The 22,267-nt window shown below is 40.5% G+C and overlaps 1 protein-coding gene across 3 annotated transcripts in view; it reads right to left on the bottom strand.

Moving 5' to 3' along the window:
- Mondo (MLX interacting protein mondo) overlaps positions 1–21,653 on the bottom strand; it is a 357,772-nt gene extending 336,119 nt beyond the window's left edge. For all 3 annotated transcript variants that reach the window (XM_070102299.1, XM_070102301.1, XM_070102300.1), the window contains exon 1: positions 21,225–21,653. In XM_070102299.1, the coding sequence (XP_069958400.1) occupies positions 21,225–21,532 (308 nt within the window). In that variant the 5' untranslated portion in view covers positions 21,533–21,653. The remainder of the gene's footprint in view (positions 1–21,224) is intronic.
- Between the last annotated feature and the right edge of the window lie 614 nt (positions 21,654–22,267).

Raw genomic sequence — 22,267 nt, 5'->3', positions numbered from 1 at the left:
TGCAACAGTCAAAGGGTTAATTGTGTCAAAAGTACTAGTACGCAAATACCTACAGCATGTCCAACATACTGGTATGCACAATTTTTTGTACCCACAAATCTGCCTCCTGCCAATATTTTTGACCTTACCACAACTCTTTGGGTCTCCTTCCATCTGTCCATACATTTGAAAAAATCTAAGGCCAGCAGGGTATACACAACGTATCATGGTTAACACTAGGTGATGACTGTGTCTACTGTACTAGTCTGCCTCACTAGCAAAAGTAAACAAAGGAACCAGGAGCTGTTGTTCTACCAACAGCTTCCCTACCAGCAAACATGGTGTGCAAGTGGCTCAAAGATGACTTATTCAGTCCAAATTTATTACAATTTCATGATAAAGGTTGGCCATCACTAATCTGGCAATCACTAATCCAGTTCCATCACTAATCCGGCACTAATTTCGGCTAGCATAATTTCAACTTTCCTGGGTCGCCTCACCAACCTGCTGCTACTTGCTGCATAAGGCAGGTGACAGGTCCTTGGCTTCGAACTATAGACCAATAAGCCTTACCTCCATAGTGGGAAAATTTATGGAATCAATAATTGCCGAAGCAATTCGTAGCCATCTTGATAGGCACAGATTGATTAATGAATCTCAACATGGTTTTACAAAGGGGCATTCCTGTCTTACTAATTTACTAACATTTTTCACTAAGGTGTTTGAGGAGGTAGATCATGGTAATGAATATGATATTGTGTATATGGATTTCAGTAAGGCTTTCGATAGAGTTCCACATCAGAGGCCATTGAGGAAACTTAAGGCACATGGAAGAGGAGAAATTTTTTCCTGGGTAGAGGCATGGCTGACAAATAGGCAGCATAGAGTTTGCATAAATGGGGAGAAATAAGAATGGGGGCACGTCACAAGCGGTGTTCCTCAGGGGTCAGTGTTGGGCCCGATGTTGTTCACAATTTACATAAACGACATAGACGAGGGAATAAATAGCGACATAAGCAAATTTGCTGATGACACGAAAATAGGCCGTCCAATCCATTCTAATGAGGACACTAGAGCACTCCAGGATGATTTGAATAGACTGATGCAATGGTCGGAGAAGTGGCAGATGCAGTTTAATATAGGCAAATGCATAGTTCTAAATGTTGGACAGGAAAATAACCATGCGACATATAAACTAAATAATGTAGATCTTAATACTACCGATTGAAAAAAGGATTTAGGAGTTCTGGTTAGCAGTAATCTAAAACCAAAACAACAGTGCATTAGTGTTCGCAATAAAGCTAACAGAATTCTTGGCTTCATATCTAGAAGTATAAATAATAGAAGTCCTCAGGTTGTTCTTCAACTCTATATATGTATATCCTTGGTTAGGCCTCATTTAGACTATGCTGCTCAGTTCTGGTCACCGTATTACAGAATGGATATAAATGATCTGTAAAACGTACAGAGGAGGATGATGAAGATGATCCCATGTATCAGAAATTTTCCCTACGAGGATAGACTGAGGGCCCTGAATCTGCACTCTCTCGAAAGGCGTAGAATTAGGGGGGATATGATCGAGGTGTATAAATGGAAAACAGGAATAAATAAAGAGGATGTAAATAGCGTGCTGAAAATTTCCAGCCAAGACAGGACTCGCAGCAATGGTTTCAAGTTGGAAAAATTCAGATTCAGGAAGAATATAGGAAAGCACTGGTTTGGTAATAGAGTTGTGGATGAGTGGAACAAACTCCCGAGTACAGTTATTGAGGCTAAAGCGTTCTGTAGTTTTAAAAATAGGTTAGATAAATACATGAGTGGGTGTGGGTGGGTGTGAGTTGGACCTGACTAGCTTGTGCTGCTGGGTCTGGTGCCGTGCTCCTTCCTTGAGTGGAGGTGACCAGACTGGGTGGGTCATTGGACTAATCTAGGGGGTAGGGACATGGACCTGCTCCACATGGGTCAGTAGGCCTGTTGCAGTGTTCCTTCTTTCTTACGTTCTTATAAACACTGGTGTCATTTGTAAGCACAGACTTACAGCTTATATTATTAAAATCTGCTCACTTTAACCCTAGCCATGGTTCCAATGTATAAAGGAAATGCTTCTCGATGTGTACGGTGCAAACACTGTATGCTGTCCATAAAAGATAAGATTGAACTTCTAAAAAAAACTGTGTTTGTGAGAAGCTAGTGTGAATTATACAGCACTGGCTCTTCCACAGTTTATGACATAGAGAAACAGAAAGAAAAATGACTTGGTTTCTTTCCTAACAGTAATTCAAAGAAACGAATGTGTAAAAGGAAAACAATGAAGGAAGGAAAATGTTCAGAACTAGATCAAGTTCTAATGAAGTGGTTTAGGCTATGTGTAAGTGAAGGTGTTAGAGTTGTAAATTTCAGCTCTTCACTTTGGAATTGGCAGTAATGAATTTTCTTGTATAAGTCAAAATGGTTAACTTTATTAACCCTTTCACTGACGGTCCCATTGTTTTCAGGACAGAAAGTACCTTGAAATTGAGCTAAAAACAGCAGAAATGTTTGATTTTGGCCAATGTTCAAGAGTAAACCAATCACATCACGTGTCCAACTGATTGGTCTAATACGCCGTCACAAATGGGTTGACATTATTTATACATTTATTATAATAATGCAGTAATCTACATAACAGAAACTGGCCAAACTACCGATTTCTGATCTGCTTGGTGGGTAACTGAAATAGGTAAATGGGTGGTTTCTTGTACTCAATCAAGGAAATAGAAGAAATACTACTAGCAAAATAACTATGAGTTGAGCCAACTGGTAGTAGTATGCCCAAAATACGGCATATCACTGAGACTGCTAACCTTGCAAGAGCATAATTCCCTAAATGTTCCATCAAAATTCAAATGTTTTGTTTTATTACCTTCGGAGAAAGATTCTCTTATCATTTCACAATAAATTTTTTTTTAATTCTTCAACAATGGGAGCAAGTTTGCAAGCAGGGATCGCAACAGTGAAAATCTTGTACTGTACATTCCTAAAATGCAATCTGTAGGGATTCTTTCATAAGGCCATGGTATACTAATATTGTATATGAATTATAAGCTAAATATTAAATAGGAAGAATTGGTTTATAATTCTTTAGCAGACAGAAGAGCAACTTCAATAAGCAGCAAGAAGTTTTAGCTCCACTGAGATTACCAATAACAACCCATCATCTAAAGAAAAGGATGGAATTCTGACTGCTTGGACAACATTTGTCATCAAATAGTCACAAGAATTTTACCCATATCTTCTTATGTTTCTAAATTTACATTATTTATCTTAAGTTAGGGTAGGTTTAGTCAGGTTATATAGTTTAGCAATCAAAATTAACCAATTTTAAATAATTACAATGTAAAATACACTAAGGGGTAATAGACCCTTTTGTAATGGATTTGGATACAACAAAATATTTGTTGGCCAAACAAAGGCTTAATACAGTGGATTGATAGAGGTGAATAAAGATAGGAAGTGTGTCTGTCGCACACTCAGCAGACAGAGGATCGAGCCTCAATCAAGTCTTGTGCTGAATGGCCTACATGGGTTTAGCACTTAAAATAAACTATTTAATTTAATGATACAATGGATTAAGCCCTCTGCATGGAGCTTTTGTCTGTTAGTGGTACTACGGTATGTCTGGTGCACTCCTCATGCAGTATACCAAGTCCACTCCACATAGCATTTATACATTACAGCCTTACTGGTGTTTGGTATACAAATACAGTGGACCGCCGGTTAACGATATTTTTTCATTCCAGAAGTATGTTCAGGTGCCAGTACTGACCGAATTTGTTCCCATAAGGAATATTGTGAAGTAGATTAATCCATTTCAGACCATCAAACATACACGTACAAACTCACTTACATAAATACACTTACATAATTGGTCGCATTGAGAGGTGATCGTTATGCGGGGGTCCACTGTACAAGTTTATTGCAACATGATACTTTGTTTATACAAAAATGGGTAACACTTGAGTTATTGTTTCTAGTCCATGGTTATGCAGAGTATTTTGGGCAAGCTTAAGACTAACTTAAGGAAAAATTAGCTGGATTATAGTCTAGTAAGCAGGCTCCTAATACAACAAACCAAATCTGCTGCACTGTTTATGTCATGATCATGCAGATTAGAAGGTATGGGGGTTACCAAAAATATTATTCAAAGGGGGTTGTCAAGGTGGTTTGGGTGGTTAGAATGACTAGGAGAACCGACAAATTTGGAGTGAAAGGAAGGAGGGGTAGAGGTCATCCCAGGATTGGCTGAAGTTTGGGGATAAAAGAGGCTTTGAGTACTAGGGGCTTGGACATCCAACAGGCTTGTGTGATCAAGTTAGATACGAGTGGAGTGTGAGCATGGTAACATTTACGAAGGGATTCAAGGAAACTGCTTAGCCAGAAATGAGTCCTGGAGGTGGGAAGTACAATGCCTGCACTCTGAAAGAGGGTTGGTAATGTTGCAGTTTGGATGGTCATCTGAGTTGTGATGTCAGCACACTTCTGGGAAGACAGTGAATGAATGAATGACATTTTAAGTATTATTTTTCAGTGGGAGATGGCCGGCATGTTAAAAAAATGATGCTATAAACACCCACTCCTTCAGGCAACTAAGTTTATTTAGGGAGAGGTACACATAGGTACAATTATCATACATAGTGGAAATTACCTAGGATAACCCAAACAAGTCAAAGTGACTTATTTCCATTGGTATCCCTATTAGTCTGTTATACCTAGGGCTCACTGTATAACATACAGACAATAAGAAGTTTTAAAGAGCTAAGAGAAAACTGGGACCCAAGAAAAATACACTGTTAGATAATCAGTATTTATGACTTGTGAACAGTCACTCATTTGACTCTTAGCAACAGTGAAATACTTACTGCTATTAACCCTTTGACTGTTTCAGGCCCCTCTCTGAAACTGTCATTCTATGTCGCTCAATTTTTGAAAAAAAAAAAATTATTTTTTCTTATGAAATGATAGAGAATCTTTTCCCGATGGTAATGACACCAAAAGTTCGAAATTTGGTCGAAAACTCGTGGAATTATGCTCCCGCGAAGTTAGCGGTCTCGGCGACATATGCGAATCGGCGATTTCGCCGACTTTGAGCCCAATTTTCAGCCAATTCCATTGTTCCAGTTGACCAAACTCATAGCTATTTCTTTAGAACTCCATTTTATCTATCAGCTGAGTACAAGAAACCTCCCATTTACTAATTTGGACTACCCAATATGGTGGTCAGAAATTGGCAATTTGGCCAATTTCACGCAAAATAAAAAAGATGCCAATTTCAAAATAGGGTCCAGAATAAACAAGGTAGACATTCGTGGCACTAAAATAACATATGCTCTGTTCATTAGTCACATCTCTAGGCCCCTCTTATATTATTATTGCTTTCTATTTTGATTTTTTATTCATACAAAAAAATACAAAATTTACTGTTATGCAGACGACTGCATTATTGTAAAAATGGTATAAATAATATCAGTGCACTAGTGAAAGAATATTAGACTCCACAGTTGACGTGTATTGGACGTGTGGTGTGATTTATGTACTCTTGAACATTGGTAAAAATCGAACATTTCCGCTACTTTGAGCTCAGTTTCAAGGTCGTTTTCTTCTTAAAAGTAATGAAAATCATCTCTATTTCTGTAATATGTTTTCCATTTTATCACCTAAGACCATGAAAACGCGAATACAACGATAAATACTATACGAAAATACACCTCAAAGTCGGCGTTTTATTCCAAAAAAACGATCAGAGTTTTTTTTTTCTCATTACGCAATGTGTGCTGCAGGATTTTTTTTATGTGGTGCACACTGACCACACAGACCCATTCTCTCACATGTGGGCCTACCAGCTTTCTCCCACTTGATTTGAAGCCACTAGAATTATTGAGTATATATACGTCAGAAACATTGGCTTGTAAGACGTATTTATACGTCGAAAACAGTCAAAGGGTTAAGAGAATGGGCTGGAAAATGATGAATTTCCTATTCTGAATTCTATTAATTTAAGATCATTCCAAAATATGATGCATACAATAAGTTTTACAAAACAATATTTTAATACTGTATACTGCAATGTATGTAGTACTATGAAGCTTATATACTTACAATGTAGCTTTTAATTAAAATTAGAACATACAATGAGTTGTTACTGATAAAGCAAGATGATAAGAGATTGGGGTAAAAAAATACAGGTATTTCCTAGTCTGACATCTCTCCCACTATGACACTATTTTGCTTGTGACTTTCTTTTGTGCATACAATTGTATTAAAGAACTTTAGTGTCATAACTGTAACAAACTTGTAACCAAAATGAACTTCCCAATCAGTGTAACTTCTTTGTATGCTTCTTAAAAATAAATATTGTTATTTGATTCTTTAATTTAACTAGTCAAGTACCTTCCCTGATACACCTGCCAGCTTTTCCAATGTTAAATCATGTGCGAGGCACCATACCATTGTGTACATATGTATGCATGTACTCTCCTATATGCATATAGCTGCATATATGTATACACATACAGTACTGGTATGTATGTATTAACCCCTTGACTGTTGCAACCCCAAATCCTGAGGTGTCTCCTGGTGTTGCAAAAAAAAAAATCTCCGAATAAAAATTCAAAATAGAAAGCAAGAGTAATATCAGAGGGGCCTGGAGACATGACTGATGAACAAAGAAAATGTTATTTTAGAGCCAGGAATTTCTGCATTGTTCATTCTGGACCTTATTTTGAAATTGTCATATTTTTTAGTTTTTGTGAAATTGGCCAAATTGCAAATTTCTGACCACATTATTAGGTAGTTGAAGTCGGTAAATGGGCAGTTTCTTGTACTCAATCGATAGAAAAAATGGAGTTCTAAAGAAATAGCTATGAGTTTGGGCGACTGGAACAATGGAATTAGCCGAAAATAGGGCTCAAAGTGGGCGAAATCGCCGATTTGTAAACAGCGCCGAGGTCGCTAACTTCGCAAGAGCATAATTCCGTCAATTTTCCATCAAATTTCGTTTTTCTGGTGTCATTAAAATCGGGAAAAGATTCTCTATCATTTCATAAGAAAAAAATAATTTTTTTTTTTAAATTTTGCGACACCAGGAGACACCTCAGGATTGGGGGTTGCGACAGTCAAAGGGTTAATCCATTCCAGGTCAGCCGAAATCCAAAATGGACGAAAACTGACATAATATTTCCCATAAGAAATACAGTGGACCCTCGACCAACGATATTAATCCGTTCCTGAGAGCTCATCGTTAATCGAAATTATCGTTAGTTGTGAGGGAAAAGTTCAATAGATAGGAGTAGCGAGGGAGTATATAGTAACAATAGTTTGATTGCCGGCTACTTGTTAAGGTAGGGTAAGTCTAGCTCCCGCTATTCCCCCCTTTTTTCCCCCTCCCCGAAAGTGATAGTTTGATTGCCGGCTGCTTGTTAAGGTAGGGTCAGTCTAGCTCCCGCTATCCCTTCCCCTCCCTCTTCCCCCCCCACCCGAAAGGTGACGTGTGGGGCTCCAACCAAACAGTAATCACTCAACTCACAACTCCCAGCACTACTGTAAGTACACGCCTGCTCATATTCTAGTGGACTTATTGGTTGAAAGCTTCACTTTTAACCATAATAAACTTAGTCCTTTCAGTCTTGCTCTATGTTAAATGTCTTAATAATCACCACGTCTTTTAGGTATTGTACTTATCATGGAGAGTGATTTCTTAAGCAGTGGGTAACCTGTCTCTCTTTCCAGCTTGGAATGACAGAATGGGTCACCTGCCAACCAACGAGTAGAATTGAAGGAGACGGACTAACGTCCTGAGACGTCCCATGTTTTATCTACTTACCTGTGCACTTGTATGAAGTTGCAGGACGTAACCCTTCATCATTGCAGCAGTAAAGAACCTGCTCTCCTGTCATCCGGATAGATTATCTTATGGCTATAGACTCTGTGAAGAACGAGCTGGTGGGTTGTCAACAACAACTGCGACCCCCCCCAGATCATCAGCAACGGCTACGATTTCAACAACACGCAGTGTCACCAACACCAGACACCCAAGTTTTATATATATTAGCGTTGAATTCAGATATCATTTATATTTTTCATTTTTCATTTTCTTTAATGTAGGATCAATATTTCATATTTTAAGTGTTTTATATTTTATATTTTCTAAATAATAAAGTGTTTATGTTTGTCAGTTTTTGTTCTTTTTCTATGCATTAATTTTCCTGAGGAGAAGCCAGCCTTAGTAATACTGACTGAAGTTGTTACAGGGCTGAATAAGCCTTCACAAGTGGCGACCTTGCCAGGATTCGCTCGACTGAATAAAGATTCAACTCCATCACGAATCTACCATTGGAACTTCAACGCTGCATACCACAGACGGTTACCACCAGCCATTAGTAATCGTTCTCTATGGTAGGACTACAGTACAGGTATTTAAAAGATTTGGTGATTGTTATAGTCTCAATTTATTGTAAGTCAAGTCAAGGCAGGAATACTAGTTAATTCTGCCACCTATTTTTGTGTGAGCTTGAAACGCTTTGGAGGATTAGACTCTAGGGACCCGATATTTTCCAGTGATAATTTGTTTCATTGAGCTCTTTATTATATCAAGGGAACTGTTGTAGGACAATCTTGATTTATTGGTGAGAAGATTGGATGGTCAAGGGACCCCATTCTACTTACTGTTTGCTCGGAGCTGGCATAGAACCCTTCGTTTTCATATTGTTTGTTTAATTGAAGCAGGGATCGAGCCCTCTGGTTTATTTACAGTTTGAGCGGAGCAGGAATTGAACCCTCCGTTTTCTTTGATACCCGTTTCATTTTTCCCCTGGTAGTTTAAGTTATTCTTGCAAGTATGGAGGAATACCAGTTTTGGATGAATGCTGAAAGTAAGTTAGGAATAACAGGGAAAAATTTACAATCTTTCATTAGTGCTAAGATCCAGGAAAGAATTGAAAGAGAGAGAATTGAGAGAGAAGAGAGACAGTTAGAAAGGGAAAGACAAGAGGAAAAGGAGAGAGAGAGAATCGAAAGAGAAGAGGAAAAGGAGAGAGAATCGAAAGAGAAGAGGAAAAGGAGAGAGAATCGAAAGAGAAGAGGAAAAGGAGAGAGAATCGAAAGAGAAGAGGAAAAGGAGAGAGAGAGAGAATCGAAAGAGAAGAGAAAAAGGAGAAAGAGAACCTTGAAAGACAGGAGAAAGGAGAGAGAGAGAATCGAAAGAGAAAACCAAGATAGACAGTTAGAGAGAAGACAAAAAGGAGCGTGATAGACTTGATTGTGAGGAGAGAGCTAAAGTACGTGAGGAACAAGTTAAATTAAGAGAATTTGACGAAAGAGCAAAGGATAGAGAACATGAGGAAAAAGCTAGAGAACGTGAGTTAAGAGAGAGAGAAAAAGATCGCGAGCTCGAAAAAGCTCGCCTTGAATTAGAGAATAAAAAGTTAACTCTTACACAACAGCAATTAGATGAAGGAGTTATTGAACATCATGCAGCTAGTGCACATATTCCAACACCTAATTTACCTCCCTTCACAGAGGGTGAAGATATTACTTCATACATTATCAGGTTTAAAAATACCGCTACCCTCTGTGAATGGCCTACTGACACCTGGGCTACCAGGTTAGGAATGTTATTTTCTGGTACAGCTTTGAATATCTATGCAACTTTGTCGCAGGATATCATATGTAATTATGACCTACTGAAGAAGGCAATCCTTAAAGCATATCAAAAAACCACAAATTCTTACAGGAAAGATTTCAGGTATGCCACCTTACAGCTTGGCCAGAACTTTCAGCAGTTACAGGTAACACTCTTTCGTTTGTTCGACTTTTGGATAGAGAGTTCAGGAATTGATCACAGTTATGAATCTCTTAGAGACTTCATGGTTGCTGACCAGTTCCTGACAGCTCTTCCCCACCAGATAAGAGCATTCATTAGAGAACGTAACCTGATTAAAGCTGAAGAAGTTGCTGAGGCCGCTGACCTGTATGCTGAGGCTCACAATTCCTATAAAGACCTAAAGGGATCGAACCTTAAGGGCAATGGTTCACCTGAACCATAGATTAAGAAGCCTACAGTAGAAGCAAAGTCACTAGCTATTATACCAACATGTCATCGGTGTGGTGGTATCGGACATAAACGTCCAGATTGTCCTTCCAAGAAAATAGAGAAAGTTGGAAGATGTTTTGTTGACGGTAATGACCAAGCGCCCTTCTGTTCAGGAGCAGTTAATGGTATAAAAGTCTCAGATATATTACGTGGCACTGGATGTACGTGCATCGTAATTTCGGACAAACTGTTCCCTGACTTTAAAACTTCTCGTGTGTCCTCTATTCTTTCAGATTACTTGGGTTGTGAAAATACTTTCCCTACAATACGTTGTTACTTGAAAACTAAATGGTTCACCGGTTAGACTAATGTGGTACTAGCCCCAATTACTTGTTCTATAATAGTGGGTAACATTAAAGGTGTCGTTCTTCCTTCAGAGGCGGATCTTTCGTCACCACCCGTGGATCTAAGTTTTCCAGTTCTTCCTTGCAAGTTAAATAATCCCCTTAACAATTCCGCACCGGAAGCTGCATTGTCTCGTACTGTTCATTTGGGGGTGGAAACAGATGATATTGCTCTCGATAGTGAGGTAGCAGGATCACCTGTCCACTCGTCAGGTGAAAATAAGGGTATTGCCTCCAGCACTCTCAATGTCTTGACTAGGGCTCAGACCATAACCCCGGCTTCTCCTACCTCCTCTTCTCCCACCGTAAGTCCTTTTATTTTCCCAGATTTTATGTCCAAGGATGACTTTGTCAATATACAGCGCAATTGCCCTTCACTTCGGGATTGTCATAATCAAGCTTTTAACAACAAAGTTATCCACGGGAGATATGCATCTCATAAGTTTGAATATATTAATGGTATCTTACATAAATCTGTATTTAAATCTCATTCTTCAGTGATAGATTATTCCCTCCTTGTTGTTCCTAAACCATGTCGAGAGACTGTTCTTCAAATGGCTCATGATTTGCCAGTGGCCAAACACTTGGCCCATTGTAAGACATGGCATAAGCTCAAGCACACTTATTTTTGGCCAAGCATGTATTCTCAGGTTACAAAGAAGTATAGTTCTTGCAATAGGTGTCAGGTGCTTACTGCACAAAATACACACACTCCTAGATCCTGTATATTTATTAAATCTAAAACTTCCCTCCTGCAGAAACGAGATACTCCACCATAGAAAAGGAATGTTTGGCTCTTGTGTGGGGTATCTCCAAGCTTAAATTTTATCTACTGGGAAAAGAATTCATTTTAGAAACGGATCACAAGCCTTTGATATACCTAGAAACTTTTAAGGGAACCAACAGTTGCCTCTTGAGGTGGACCTTGGCACTCCAAGCTTTTAAGTTCCATATTGTGTATATCAATGGTTCATCCAATTATTTCTCTGACTGGTTAAGTCGTGACAGTCAGTAGAAGATTTGTTGTCTTACGCGACTTCCACGTGTTAGAACTTTTTCCTCGCCTATTCTTCTTATACTCCTTGACTATAAGTCTTGGTATGGGGGAGTGTGAGGGAAAAGTTCAATAGATAGGAGTAGCAAGGGAGTATACAGTAACAATAGTTTGATTGCCGGCTACTTGTTAAGGTAGGGTAAGTCTAGCTCCTGCTATTCCCCCCTTTTTTCCCCCTCCCCGAAAGTGATAGTTTGATTGCTGGCTGCTTGTTAAGGTAGGGTCAGTCTAGCTCCCGCTATCCCTTCCCCTCCCTCTTCCCCCCCCCCCCGAAAGGTGACGTGTGGGGCTCCGGCCAAACAGTAATCACTCGACTCACAACTCCCAGCACTACTGTAAGTACACGCCTGCTCATATTCTAGTGGACTTATTGGTTGAAAGCTTCACTTTTGACCAATAATAAACTTAGTCCTTTCAGTCTTGCTCTATGTTAAATGTCTTAATAATCACCATGTCTTTTAGGTATTGTACTTATCATGGAGAGTGATTTCTTAAGCAGTGAGTAACCTGTGTCTCTTTCCAGCTTGGAATGACAGAATGGGTCACCTGCCAACCAACGAGTAGAATTGAAGGAGACGGACTAACGTCCTGAGATGTCCCATGTTTTATCTACTTACCTGTGCACTTGTATGAAGTTGCAGGATGTAACCCCTCATCATTGCAGCGGTAAAGAACCTGCTTTCCTGTCATCCGGATAGATTATTTTATGGCTATAGACTCTGTGAAGAAAGAGCCGGTGGGTTGTCACCAACACCTGCGCCCCCCCCCCCCAGATCATCAGCAACGGTGGTTAACGCTCTCGCTTCACACGGTGAGGGCCTGGGTTCGATTCCCAGCCAGAGTAGAAACATTGGACTTGTTTCTTTCCACCTGTTGTCTATGTTCCCCATCAGTAAAATGGGTACCTGGGTGTTAGTCGACTGGTGTGGGTCGCATCTTGGGACACTGACCTAAGGAGGCCTGGTCACAGACCGGGCCGCGGGGGCGTTGACCCCCGGAACTCTCTCCAGGTAAACTTCAGGTCACCAACACCAGACACCCAAGTTTTATATATATTAGCGTTGAATTCAGATATCATTTATATTTTTCATTTTTCATTTTCTTTAATGTAGGATCAATATTTCATATTTAAGTGTTTTATATTTTATATTTTCTAAATAATAAAGTGTTTATGTTTGTCAGTTTTTGTTCTTTTTCTATGCATTAATTTTCCTGAGGAGGAGCCAGCCTTAGTAATACTGACTGAAGTTGTTACAGGGCTGAGTAAGCTGAGTAGGCTGAGTTAATTTTCCCCATAAGAAATAATGGAAATCAAATTAATCGGTGCAAGACACCCAAAAGTATTGAAAAAAAAATTTTTACCACATGAAATATTAATTTTAATACACACAAACTGAAGAAGACATGCACAGTTACATGACACTTACCTTTATTGAAGATCTGGTGATGACTGATGGGATGGGAGGAGGGGAGAGTGTTGATGGTGTTAGTGTTTAGAAGGGGAATCCCCTTCCATTTGGACCTGAGGTGGCAAGTCCTTTTTTGGGGTTACTTCCCTTCTTCTTTTAATGCCACTAGGACCAGCTTGAGAGTCACTGGACCTCTGTCGCACAACATATCTGTCCATAGAGGCCTGTACCTCCCATTCCTTTATGGCATTCCTAAAGTGTTTCACAACATTGTCACAACTTGTTCAGGTTTCAATTCTTCACTGTCTATGAGAGACAGAAGACAGGACACGAGGAAGGTCTGACCTAGCCAGGTCAGATCAGGTGACGCTCCCGACCCAGGCGAGCCGCCTGGGATGGTGCACTCAGTGTTCAGAGTAGATCGCTCAGTGTTCAGAGTGACTCGCGCCGAGAGAGAGAGAGAGAGCAGCAGCAGCAGCAGACGCGGACGTTCGAGTAGCAGCCAGCCGATGGTGTGGACGTGCGTGTAGCACCGGCCGGCGAGTCAGCCGCGGCCTGAGCGCCTCTGTGATTGGTCACCGCGTTGACCAATCAAAGACGCCTCTACCGCGAGCACATGAGAATATTTTAGACATCCCTACGATCCCCGTTGGGGAGGGGAACACTGCTTACTCACGATGTATTACTCTAATAGAGTAAAGATCAAACCAGCGAGTGGAACAATCAACGACTCATCTAAGCTAGCACTTGCATCTGTCGTTAACGACAGACTGCAGGTTAAATGTAATGTGATCTTATCACTCAAAGAAGCCTTCGTTCTCGTCTGTACTGACGACACCGAGGCTGAGAAACTGCTCACCACTACTGCAATGTCCACTCTACTAGAATATGGATTCTCTGTTCTGACTTCCCCAGCACTGAGGGCCAGGAGAACTGTGTTCCTAAAGAGACTCGACAGACTCATCACTGCACTGGCTGCTGAAGAGATCAAGTTGTCTATCGAAGCAAAGAACCCCTGGGCCAAGGTGGAATTTCTTACCAAGATACCCAACGCCTCCTCCATGCTGAAGGTCACCTTCAGTGACGTCAACATGGCAGCCAGAGCCCTCGCTGAGGGCCTGGCTATTCACTACTTCCATATCAATCCAGCCTTCATCGAAGCAGAAAAATACCAACAAATCCCACAGTGCCATAACTGTTACTCATACCAGCATATCACCAAGGACTGCCCTGCCAGAGACAAGAAGTTCTGCTCCACCTGTGGCCTTGAGGGTCATGACTTCAAGAATTGCACTACTGCTTCCCCACCTAAATGCTTGAACTGCAAGGATGACCACCATACTCTTGCTGCCAGGTGCCCTATCAGAAGAGACATACTCAAGAAACAACAACAAAAGAAGTCCAACCCACAAGCACCCACATATTCTGCTATCGCCAAGCTTCAAGCAGACACTACCAAGATACTACAAGCCACGCAAGCTGCTCCCACTACTTTCCTCCCAGCATCTGCTGCCGACTCCACCAAGATTCTTTATTGCATCATGTATGCTCATGTACAGAATGCAGCTGAGCCTGGCTCCTTCGACACCACCATCAACGAACTCTTCAAACTAAACAACATGCCTGGCCTCACATTTCCTGCATCACCACCTTCCACTGAGATCCTGCAAACCACTGCAAATATTGCCAGCATAACCACTGTTCTACCATTGACACAACCTCCACTCGACACAGAGATGGACCAATCAGAGACCACTGAGACGTCGACAAATCCTACCAATGAGAGTCCACCACCGCCTGCCTCCACCGTCACCGCAACTGTCCAAGCAGAGGCCTTGCCTCTCACAGTTCAACCGCCAGCCAAGAAAGCTAAAACTCAAGAACCAAGGGTTGCAGCTCCCCATGCCAATACTACTGCCCCACCGCAACAAGAAGCCAAGGTCAAGAATGGTGGACAATGCACAACCAACCAGAAGAAGAACCAAATGCGAACTCCAGAACGTGATCAAGACCTCCTGGACGAAATTATGTCACCGAACGTTGAAGAACTGGCCAAACATGTCTACACCACCCTCTGCAGCGGTGGACTCGACCACGCCACACTGAGAACAGGCTGATACCTCTGAATCGGACTCATCAAGAGGGTACCCCCCGCTAGCACTACTATCAAGACAAGTTTCCCCAGCACTTTGCTGTCTGTTAAAGCTGGGGTGTGGCTCCAATGAACCCTGATTTCTACCTCTGCCCAACTGTGGCACTGAAGATGCCAAGCGTGAAGACACTTCCCACCTGGGGAGTCAATGCAAGATAGAAGAAGAAGTTGCCCTCCAACCGGAGGGCCCAAGAGAGAAGATAGAAGAATGAAGAAGACGAACGACACCCCCACCCCGGGGGCCACCGCCGGGTCACCATCTGGAGAAGGCCCAGGCCGGAAGTACCGGCAAATCTCTAACGAATGAATGAATGAATTCACTGTCTATGTACTCCTTGAATTCCTGCACATATTTTTCAGCTGCTTTTTGGTCCAAACTGGCAGCCTCACCATGCCTTATCACACTATGTATGCCAATATGATTCTTAAATCTCTCAAACCAACCTTTGCTGGCCTTAAATTCACTCACATCACCACAGTTGCTGGCATTCTTCTAATTAAATCCTCATGCAACTTCCTAGCCTTTTCACATATGATCGCTTGAGAGATGCTATCTCCTGCTATCTGTTTTTCGTTTATCCACACCAATAACAGCCTCTCAACATCTTCTATCACTTGCGATCTCAGTTTCGAAAACATAGTTGCACCTTTGGCAAGAACAGCTTCCTTGATTGCCGTTTTCTTGGCCACAATAGTAGCGATGGTTGATTGGGGTTTTGTGTACAACCTGGTCAGCTCGGAGACACGCACTCCACTTTCATACTTAGCAATGATCTCTTTCTTCATATCCATAGTAATTCTCACCCTTTTTGTTGTAGGGTTGGCACTAGAAGCTTTCTTGGGGCCCATGGTGACTTATTTTGCAGGTGCAATCACTAAAAACGCTGAGATAATATGAAATGTTCCGATTGTATGTTTGGATGGGACCGCGGTGGCTGGCTGGCTTGTAAACATTGGCCAGAAGTGGGCGCGTCTCAGACGGAACGAATCGTGTTGGTTGAGTTTTTTAGCGCTAGTCGAGGCAAAATTTTTGCATTAAAATGCATCGCTAGTCGGATTTAACGTTAGACGATTCCATCGTTGGTCGAGGGTCCACTGTACTATTATATAGAAAGCCGCTTGTTATGCAAAGCATTCTGGGCAAATTAGGTCAGTTTTGTCCCACGATGTGACCCACACCAGTCAACTAACACCAGGTACCCATTTTACTGATGGGGAACTTAGACGACAGGTGTAAAGAAATATGCCCAATGTTTCTACCCTCACCTGGAATCGAACCTGGACATTCGCAGTTGTGAAACGAGAGCTTTAGCCACCAGGCCATGGGGCACCTATATGACCCTAGTGGGTTTAGTGCTTCTTTTTTATTATAATAATGCATCTGCCACTTCTGTTATGATGACAGGTTTCCACTTATCATCTGACATATTAAAATACAGGATATCTCTTATGACTGCTGACTACTAAGGTTTTTTCTTCTGAAGATGTAATTTGTACAAAGAATTATTGAATTTTTGCCTTCTTTTTCTTTAAAAAATAAAAGAAACATTTCTTTGGATAACAATGAATTATGACAGGGTTCTCATTCCCAAATTAAAAACCGAGTCAATTAGTAATACCACCTCTCCTCACTTAGCGACATACTCGTTTACCAACTACTTGGACTTACGATGGGCTCTCTGACCAGTATGCATACCTAAACAATGTATATTACAGCTGATTTTCTCTATTCTGATTATTACAGTATACAGTACATTACTGTATAAACATTTAAAAATATACCAGAAATGTTATAAATGATACAAAGGTGACATTAAAACAATATCAAAGATGGTCGACACAAACCCACTACCATTATAGTATGCTCCTCACTTAGCAACGAATTCATTTATCGATGTCGTTCAGTGAGGAGAGGCTTTACTATACAAAAGAACCCCTGTATCCACTGATTCAGCATCTGCGGTTTCAGTTAATTATGACCCCAAAGTGCAAAAGTAGAGAAGCTGATAATTTTTCAAAGCCCAAGAGAAGCCAAGAAGTACATGTACATACTTTCCATTAGTGAAAAAGTGATAGCTCTCCACTTATTGTGCACAATTTATCAACTAAACTTTATAATAGGTATGTATAGGTATATAGAGGGTCTGCTACTAACTGCGGTTTCAATATTTGTGGCAGGTCCCTGGAACATATCCCCCGTGGATATGGGGGTCCCACCGTACTGCTATATGTATTAGGATTGTTTAATTTCTATTTTTTATAGGCATTTGTAAATATACTGGACTGTGTACCACTTAACACAGATGAATCCTTTGTCCTCTTAAAAAGCAATTCTGGCTAAAACCATGGTTAGCAGCCTTCAACCAGCCACTAATAATTAACTCTTTCACTGTCTCCCACATAGAGCTATATCACTGACAACAGAGCTGCTCATATAGCTCTACATTTTAAACACAGTTCCCTAAAATATGCCATAAGCAGTAAATTTTGGCCTAGACATGAGGGAATGGGCCTGTGCAGCTAGTATTAATAATAATTATTATTATTTCTACAAGTACATGTACAATGTATAAAGGCCTAGCTGACATCAATGACATATAACTAGAGAAAGTTCTTTGTTATACCTGGAGCATACCTGGAGTGACCAGGCCTTATCGTGGATCAGGGCCTGGTCAACCAGGCTATTATTGTTGACTGCATGTAAACCGATATACGAACCACAGCCCGGATGATCAGGTACTGACTTTAGGTACCTGTCCACAGCCTTCTTGAAGATAACCACGGGTCTATTGGTAATCCCCCTTATGTATGCTGGGAGGCAGCTGAATAGTCTTGGGCCCCTGACACTTACTGTATTGTCTCTTATCGTACTAGTGGCACCCCTGCTTTTCATTGGGGGAATGTTGAATCGCCTGCAGAGTCTTTTACTTCCATAGGGAATGATTTTCGTGTGCAAATTTGGTACTAATCCCTCTAGGATTTTCTAACTGTATACGTATAATCGTGTATCTCTCTCGCCTGCATTCCAGGGAATACAAGTCGAGGAACTTCAACCGTTCCCAGTAATTTAGGCAAAGCATTTTGGGCAAGTTGGGTCAATTTTGTCCCAGCCACACCAGTTGACTAACACCCAGGTTACTTCTAAGTGAACATGGACAGCAGTTGTTTTAAGGAAACATGTCCTAATGTTTCCACCCATACCAGGTACAGTATAAAAAAAATCCTGCCCCATGCAGTGCATGATGGGAAAAGCAAAACTCTGATCTTGTGTTTGGTTTAAAATAGCAAATTTGAGGTGTTTTCTAGAGTAATACTTAACACTAAAAAATTTTTATATAAACAGATATGGAGTTCTTTAAAATTAGTATTACACTGTATAGCACAAGGTATTGCCAAGAAGATAAAAATGATAGTTACGATATAAATTATAAGGTTATTAAATCAAATTAAATTAAGGACCATAGTGTATCTGATGAGTTAAAAAAAGACTGAATGGTAATTTTAGAAATTACAATAACAGATTAGTTTCAGAATACGAAAGGACTAATTATGCACAGAATCTTTCTCAGTTTTTGTTTTAATTCATTAAACAGGTCTACTGTACGTTATAACTCTTATTACGTACATCTGGTAAGATATTCCACACTTTGGGTTCTTTTATTTGATTCAAGTTTCTGTAGGGGTCAGGTAAACATAAGGAATATCGAGGAAGTAGTTGTTGTGAGTGTCCTTTTATGGTTTTCCAGGAAGTGTAATATTTTGGAAGATTTAGGTATCTGAACAAGGGCATAGTGTGTTGCCCATAGAAGTTCATCACATACATTGAAATAAAGCAAAGACGTTCTGCCTGAAATCTAAGCTTAAAGCATCCAAGAGGGCTACAAATATCAATTGTTGGCATCTTACCTTTAGGCAGCTAGCAACACCAGCCTAATTGACCAGGGAAAGCCTGGCCTCAGGCCAGGCTGTGAGGGTAGAAGCCTCTTTGAAATTAGTCACAGGTATGCCATATATACAATGAATTTGCCATTTTTATGATACAATAAAATTACGGGTCACTAACTAGTATGTATATATCTATTTACTGTTAGATAACAGGGCAAGCAGGTGTTTAGGAGACTTGCTCATACATCTTTCCTCATCTACGACATGACTCCTGATACTCTTGGTTGTGAGCCAAGTACACAATCACTGTGCCACAATGTACCATTAAATACACTCAAAAGATCAAAACAGTCCTGATCTTTAATTTGTTTTTGTGAAAATTATTTTTTTTTATCACAGCTATTACTGATGGTATACAATATCAACAAACTGATGGTAAAAAAAATATATGCACACTTAGATATCTTTATTGCAGAAATCTTTTCCCTGCACAACAGGCCTCGTCAGTCAAATGTAGGCGAATATAAAACTAAAAACATAGTAGAAATCATTTTCAGGTGATCGGTAACTCAGTCTTGATGGGGGTGGTTAGTCCCTCAAAGAAAAGGCATGCAACCATACTTATACTATAAAGTGGGGCATAAGTGAGATGTAGTAGCTGGAGGTAATATCACAGCTGAGTGTGGTCCACTAGTGGAAGTCAGTCATGCTAAACAGCTGTTTAGCAAAGGAGTTGTTGAAGACTGTCCCTGTACCTGGATACTGTGGTGTCGCTATGTCAGACTAGTATCATATTATTGACGTATAAAATAAAATTAACTACATGGCCTGGTGACAAAAGCTCTCGCTTCACACGCTGAGGATCCGGGTTCGATTCCTAGCAAGAGTGGAAACACTGGACGTGTTTCCTTACACCGGCTGTCTATGTTCACATATCAGTAAAAATGGGTACCTGGGTGTTAGTCAACTGGCATAGGTCACATTCTCAGACAAAACTGACCTAATTTGCCTGAAATGCTCTGCATAACAAGCGGCTTTCTATGTATAGTAGTGTGTCATTGATGTCAACTAGGCCTGTATACCTTGTATATGTACTTGTAGAAATAAAGAAATTATTTATTTATTATTGTTACAAGTGTCTTACTCATCAACTTGACATTATTGTATACCATTAATGATATACTTGTCAGTTTTGGAAACCATTTATATCACAATAATATACTTATCTGACATAGCAACACCATGGGATCATTGCTAAACAACTAAATAGAATGACCTACTTCCACTAGTGGGGCTACAGTCATTTGTGACATCACTTCCAGCTGCTACACCTTGCTTATGCTTCAGTAAGTTCATTCAGGTATACACAAATACAGTTACATAAATTATAATACATAGCAACATATGTGTAGAGAACCTAGGATAACCCCAAGAAAGTCAGACAAAGTAACTAAATACCTCTGCTTTAAGCTTGAGGATGGGTCACCAGATGACCTAGGTCTTAAGTCATATGATGACCCACAGCTGGAGCTTTTGGTCATCTGACCGAGGCCTTTCGCTGGCTTACTGGTCCACCGCTTTAAAAATCATGATTATGATTATATTTGTCATAAAGAATTTGGGCTTGAGGGACTGACGACTACCTATTAAGGCTAAGGGACTGATCACCTCAGAACTACTTCAACTCTCTAATGTTATATTTGCCTGTATTCTGGTAAAGACACTTGTTGTTCAGGCTAAGAGCTATGGTAATAAAGATACCTAATTACTGCAAAAGAATCTTAAAAATTTTAATGACAACTAGAAAGGTAATAAAAGAAAGCAGCTTAAAGCAGTCAAAATATGGAAAAAACCATGAAGAAGTGGATGAAATTATAATAAGACTTCTATGAACTGTCTATATTACTGCTGTGTAATATTAAGCTAAAGAACACAATGAGCCAACATAATAGTATAAATAATCTTCGAGTTTACTGCTCTATAAGTGTTATTCAGATTAACCTTACATGTTTTTCTACTCTGCTGTTTCACATATCTACAATATTTGCAATAACCAAGCATTGTAGATATGTAAAATAGCAGAGTCTTCATAATATATCATGTTATACATGATATATTATGAAGACTTAACCTAGAATAGCCCAAGAAAGTCAAACTTTATAATTTATCTTCACTTGGATCCTTTATAAGAGTTCAGCAAAAGAAAAAGCAATGACCCAATAACTCAGCATAATGGTTTCATATAAATAAGTGTAATTAAAAAAGAAAATCCTACCTGTAAGCTATGGACATAGCATTGAAAAGTTTGGTGAGTGAGCTATCAATGCTGACGGTCTCAATAATTGCTGCTTGGTTCTTCTTGGCGTATGTAATAACTCCCTGATCTTCCTGTGGCACATTTTGTCCTGAAGGATCATTACAACCAGTATATATATCCCCGGGGATCTCCAGAAGAACATTCTCCTCATCATCCTGAGCATCAGCTTCAAAATCTGACACCATAAAATGGCCAGAATGAATCACTTCTTTTTCACCTTTCCTCCCCATAGTGACAATAGTGCTTGCTGAAGTATCAGCCGTCATTATGACATCACTAAATATATATTACATCACTTGCTCATCATCACATCACTAAACAAACAAGAGCAGCAAAATAGAGGTTGTGCCTGCTCCCCCTCACTGACTACTTGTTCTCACTGGCAGCCCAGTGAGACACTACAGTGATGCCAACACCCACAGCCAGGCAGACCCCCTCACACCACCACCACCCAGCAACCTAAATAACCTCACACACACACACACACAGGCGGGGCCAGGAGCTATGAATCGACCCCTGCAACCACAAATAGGTGAGTACACACACACACACACACACACCAGGCAGGAACCATACATAGCTTTAAAGAAGTATGATAAAGATAATGGAGCAAGGAGAGTGGAAGTAGTAGCGACCAGTGATGAGGCGGGGCCAGGAGCTATGAATCGACCCCTGCAACCACAAATAGGTGAGTACACACACACACACCAGGCAGGAACCATACATAGCTTTAAAGAAGTATGATAAAGATAATGGAGCAAGGAGAGTGGTAGTAGCGACCAGTGATGAGGCGGGGCCAGGAGCTGTGACTCGACCCCTGCAACCACAAACAGGTGAGTACATACACACACACACACACAATTAGGTGGGTACACACACACAAATTGTTTCAGTGAAGGGAAATAACAAGAGAGCACAAGATAAGTCCTGGAGTATACCTGGAGAGGGTCTCGGGGGTCAACGCCCCCGCGGCTCGGTCTGAGACCAGGCCTCGTGGTGGA

The sequence above is a fragment of the Cherax quadricarinatus genome, chromosome 81, assembly GCF_038502225.1.
Source record: "Cherax quadricarinatus isolate ZL_2023a chromosome 81, ASM3850222v1, whole genome shotgun sequence".
Classification (NCBI taxonomy): Eukaryota; Metazoa; Arthropoda; class Malacostraca; order Decapoda; family Parastacidae; genus Cherax; species Cherax quadricarinatus.
The sequence above is the reverse complement of the archived record's forward strand: the minus strand, read 5'-3'. Positions and strand labels throughout refer to the sequence as shown.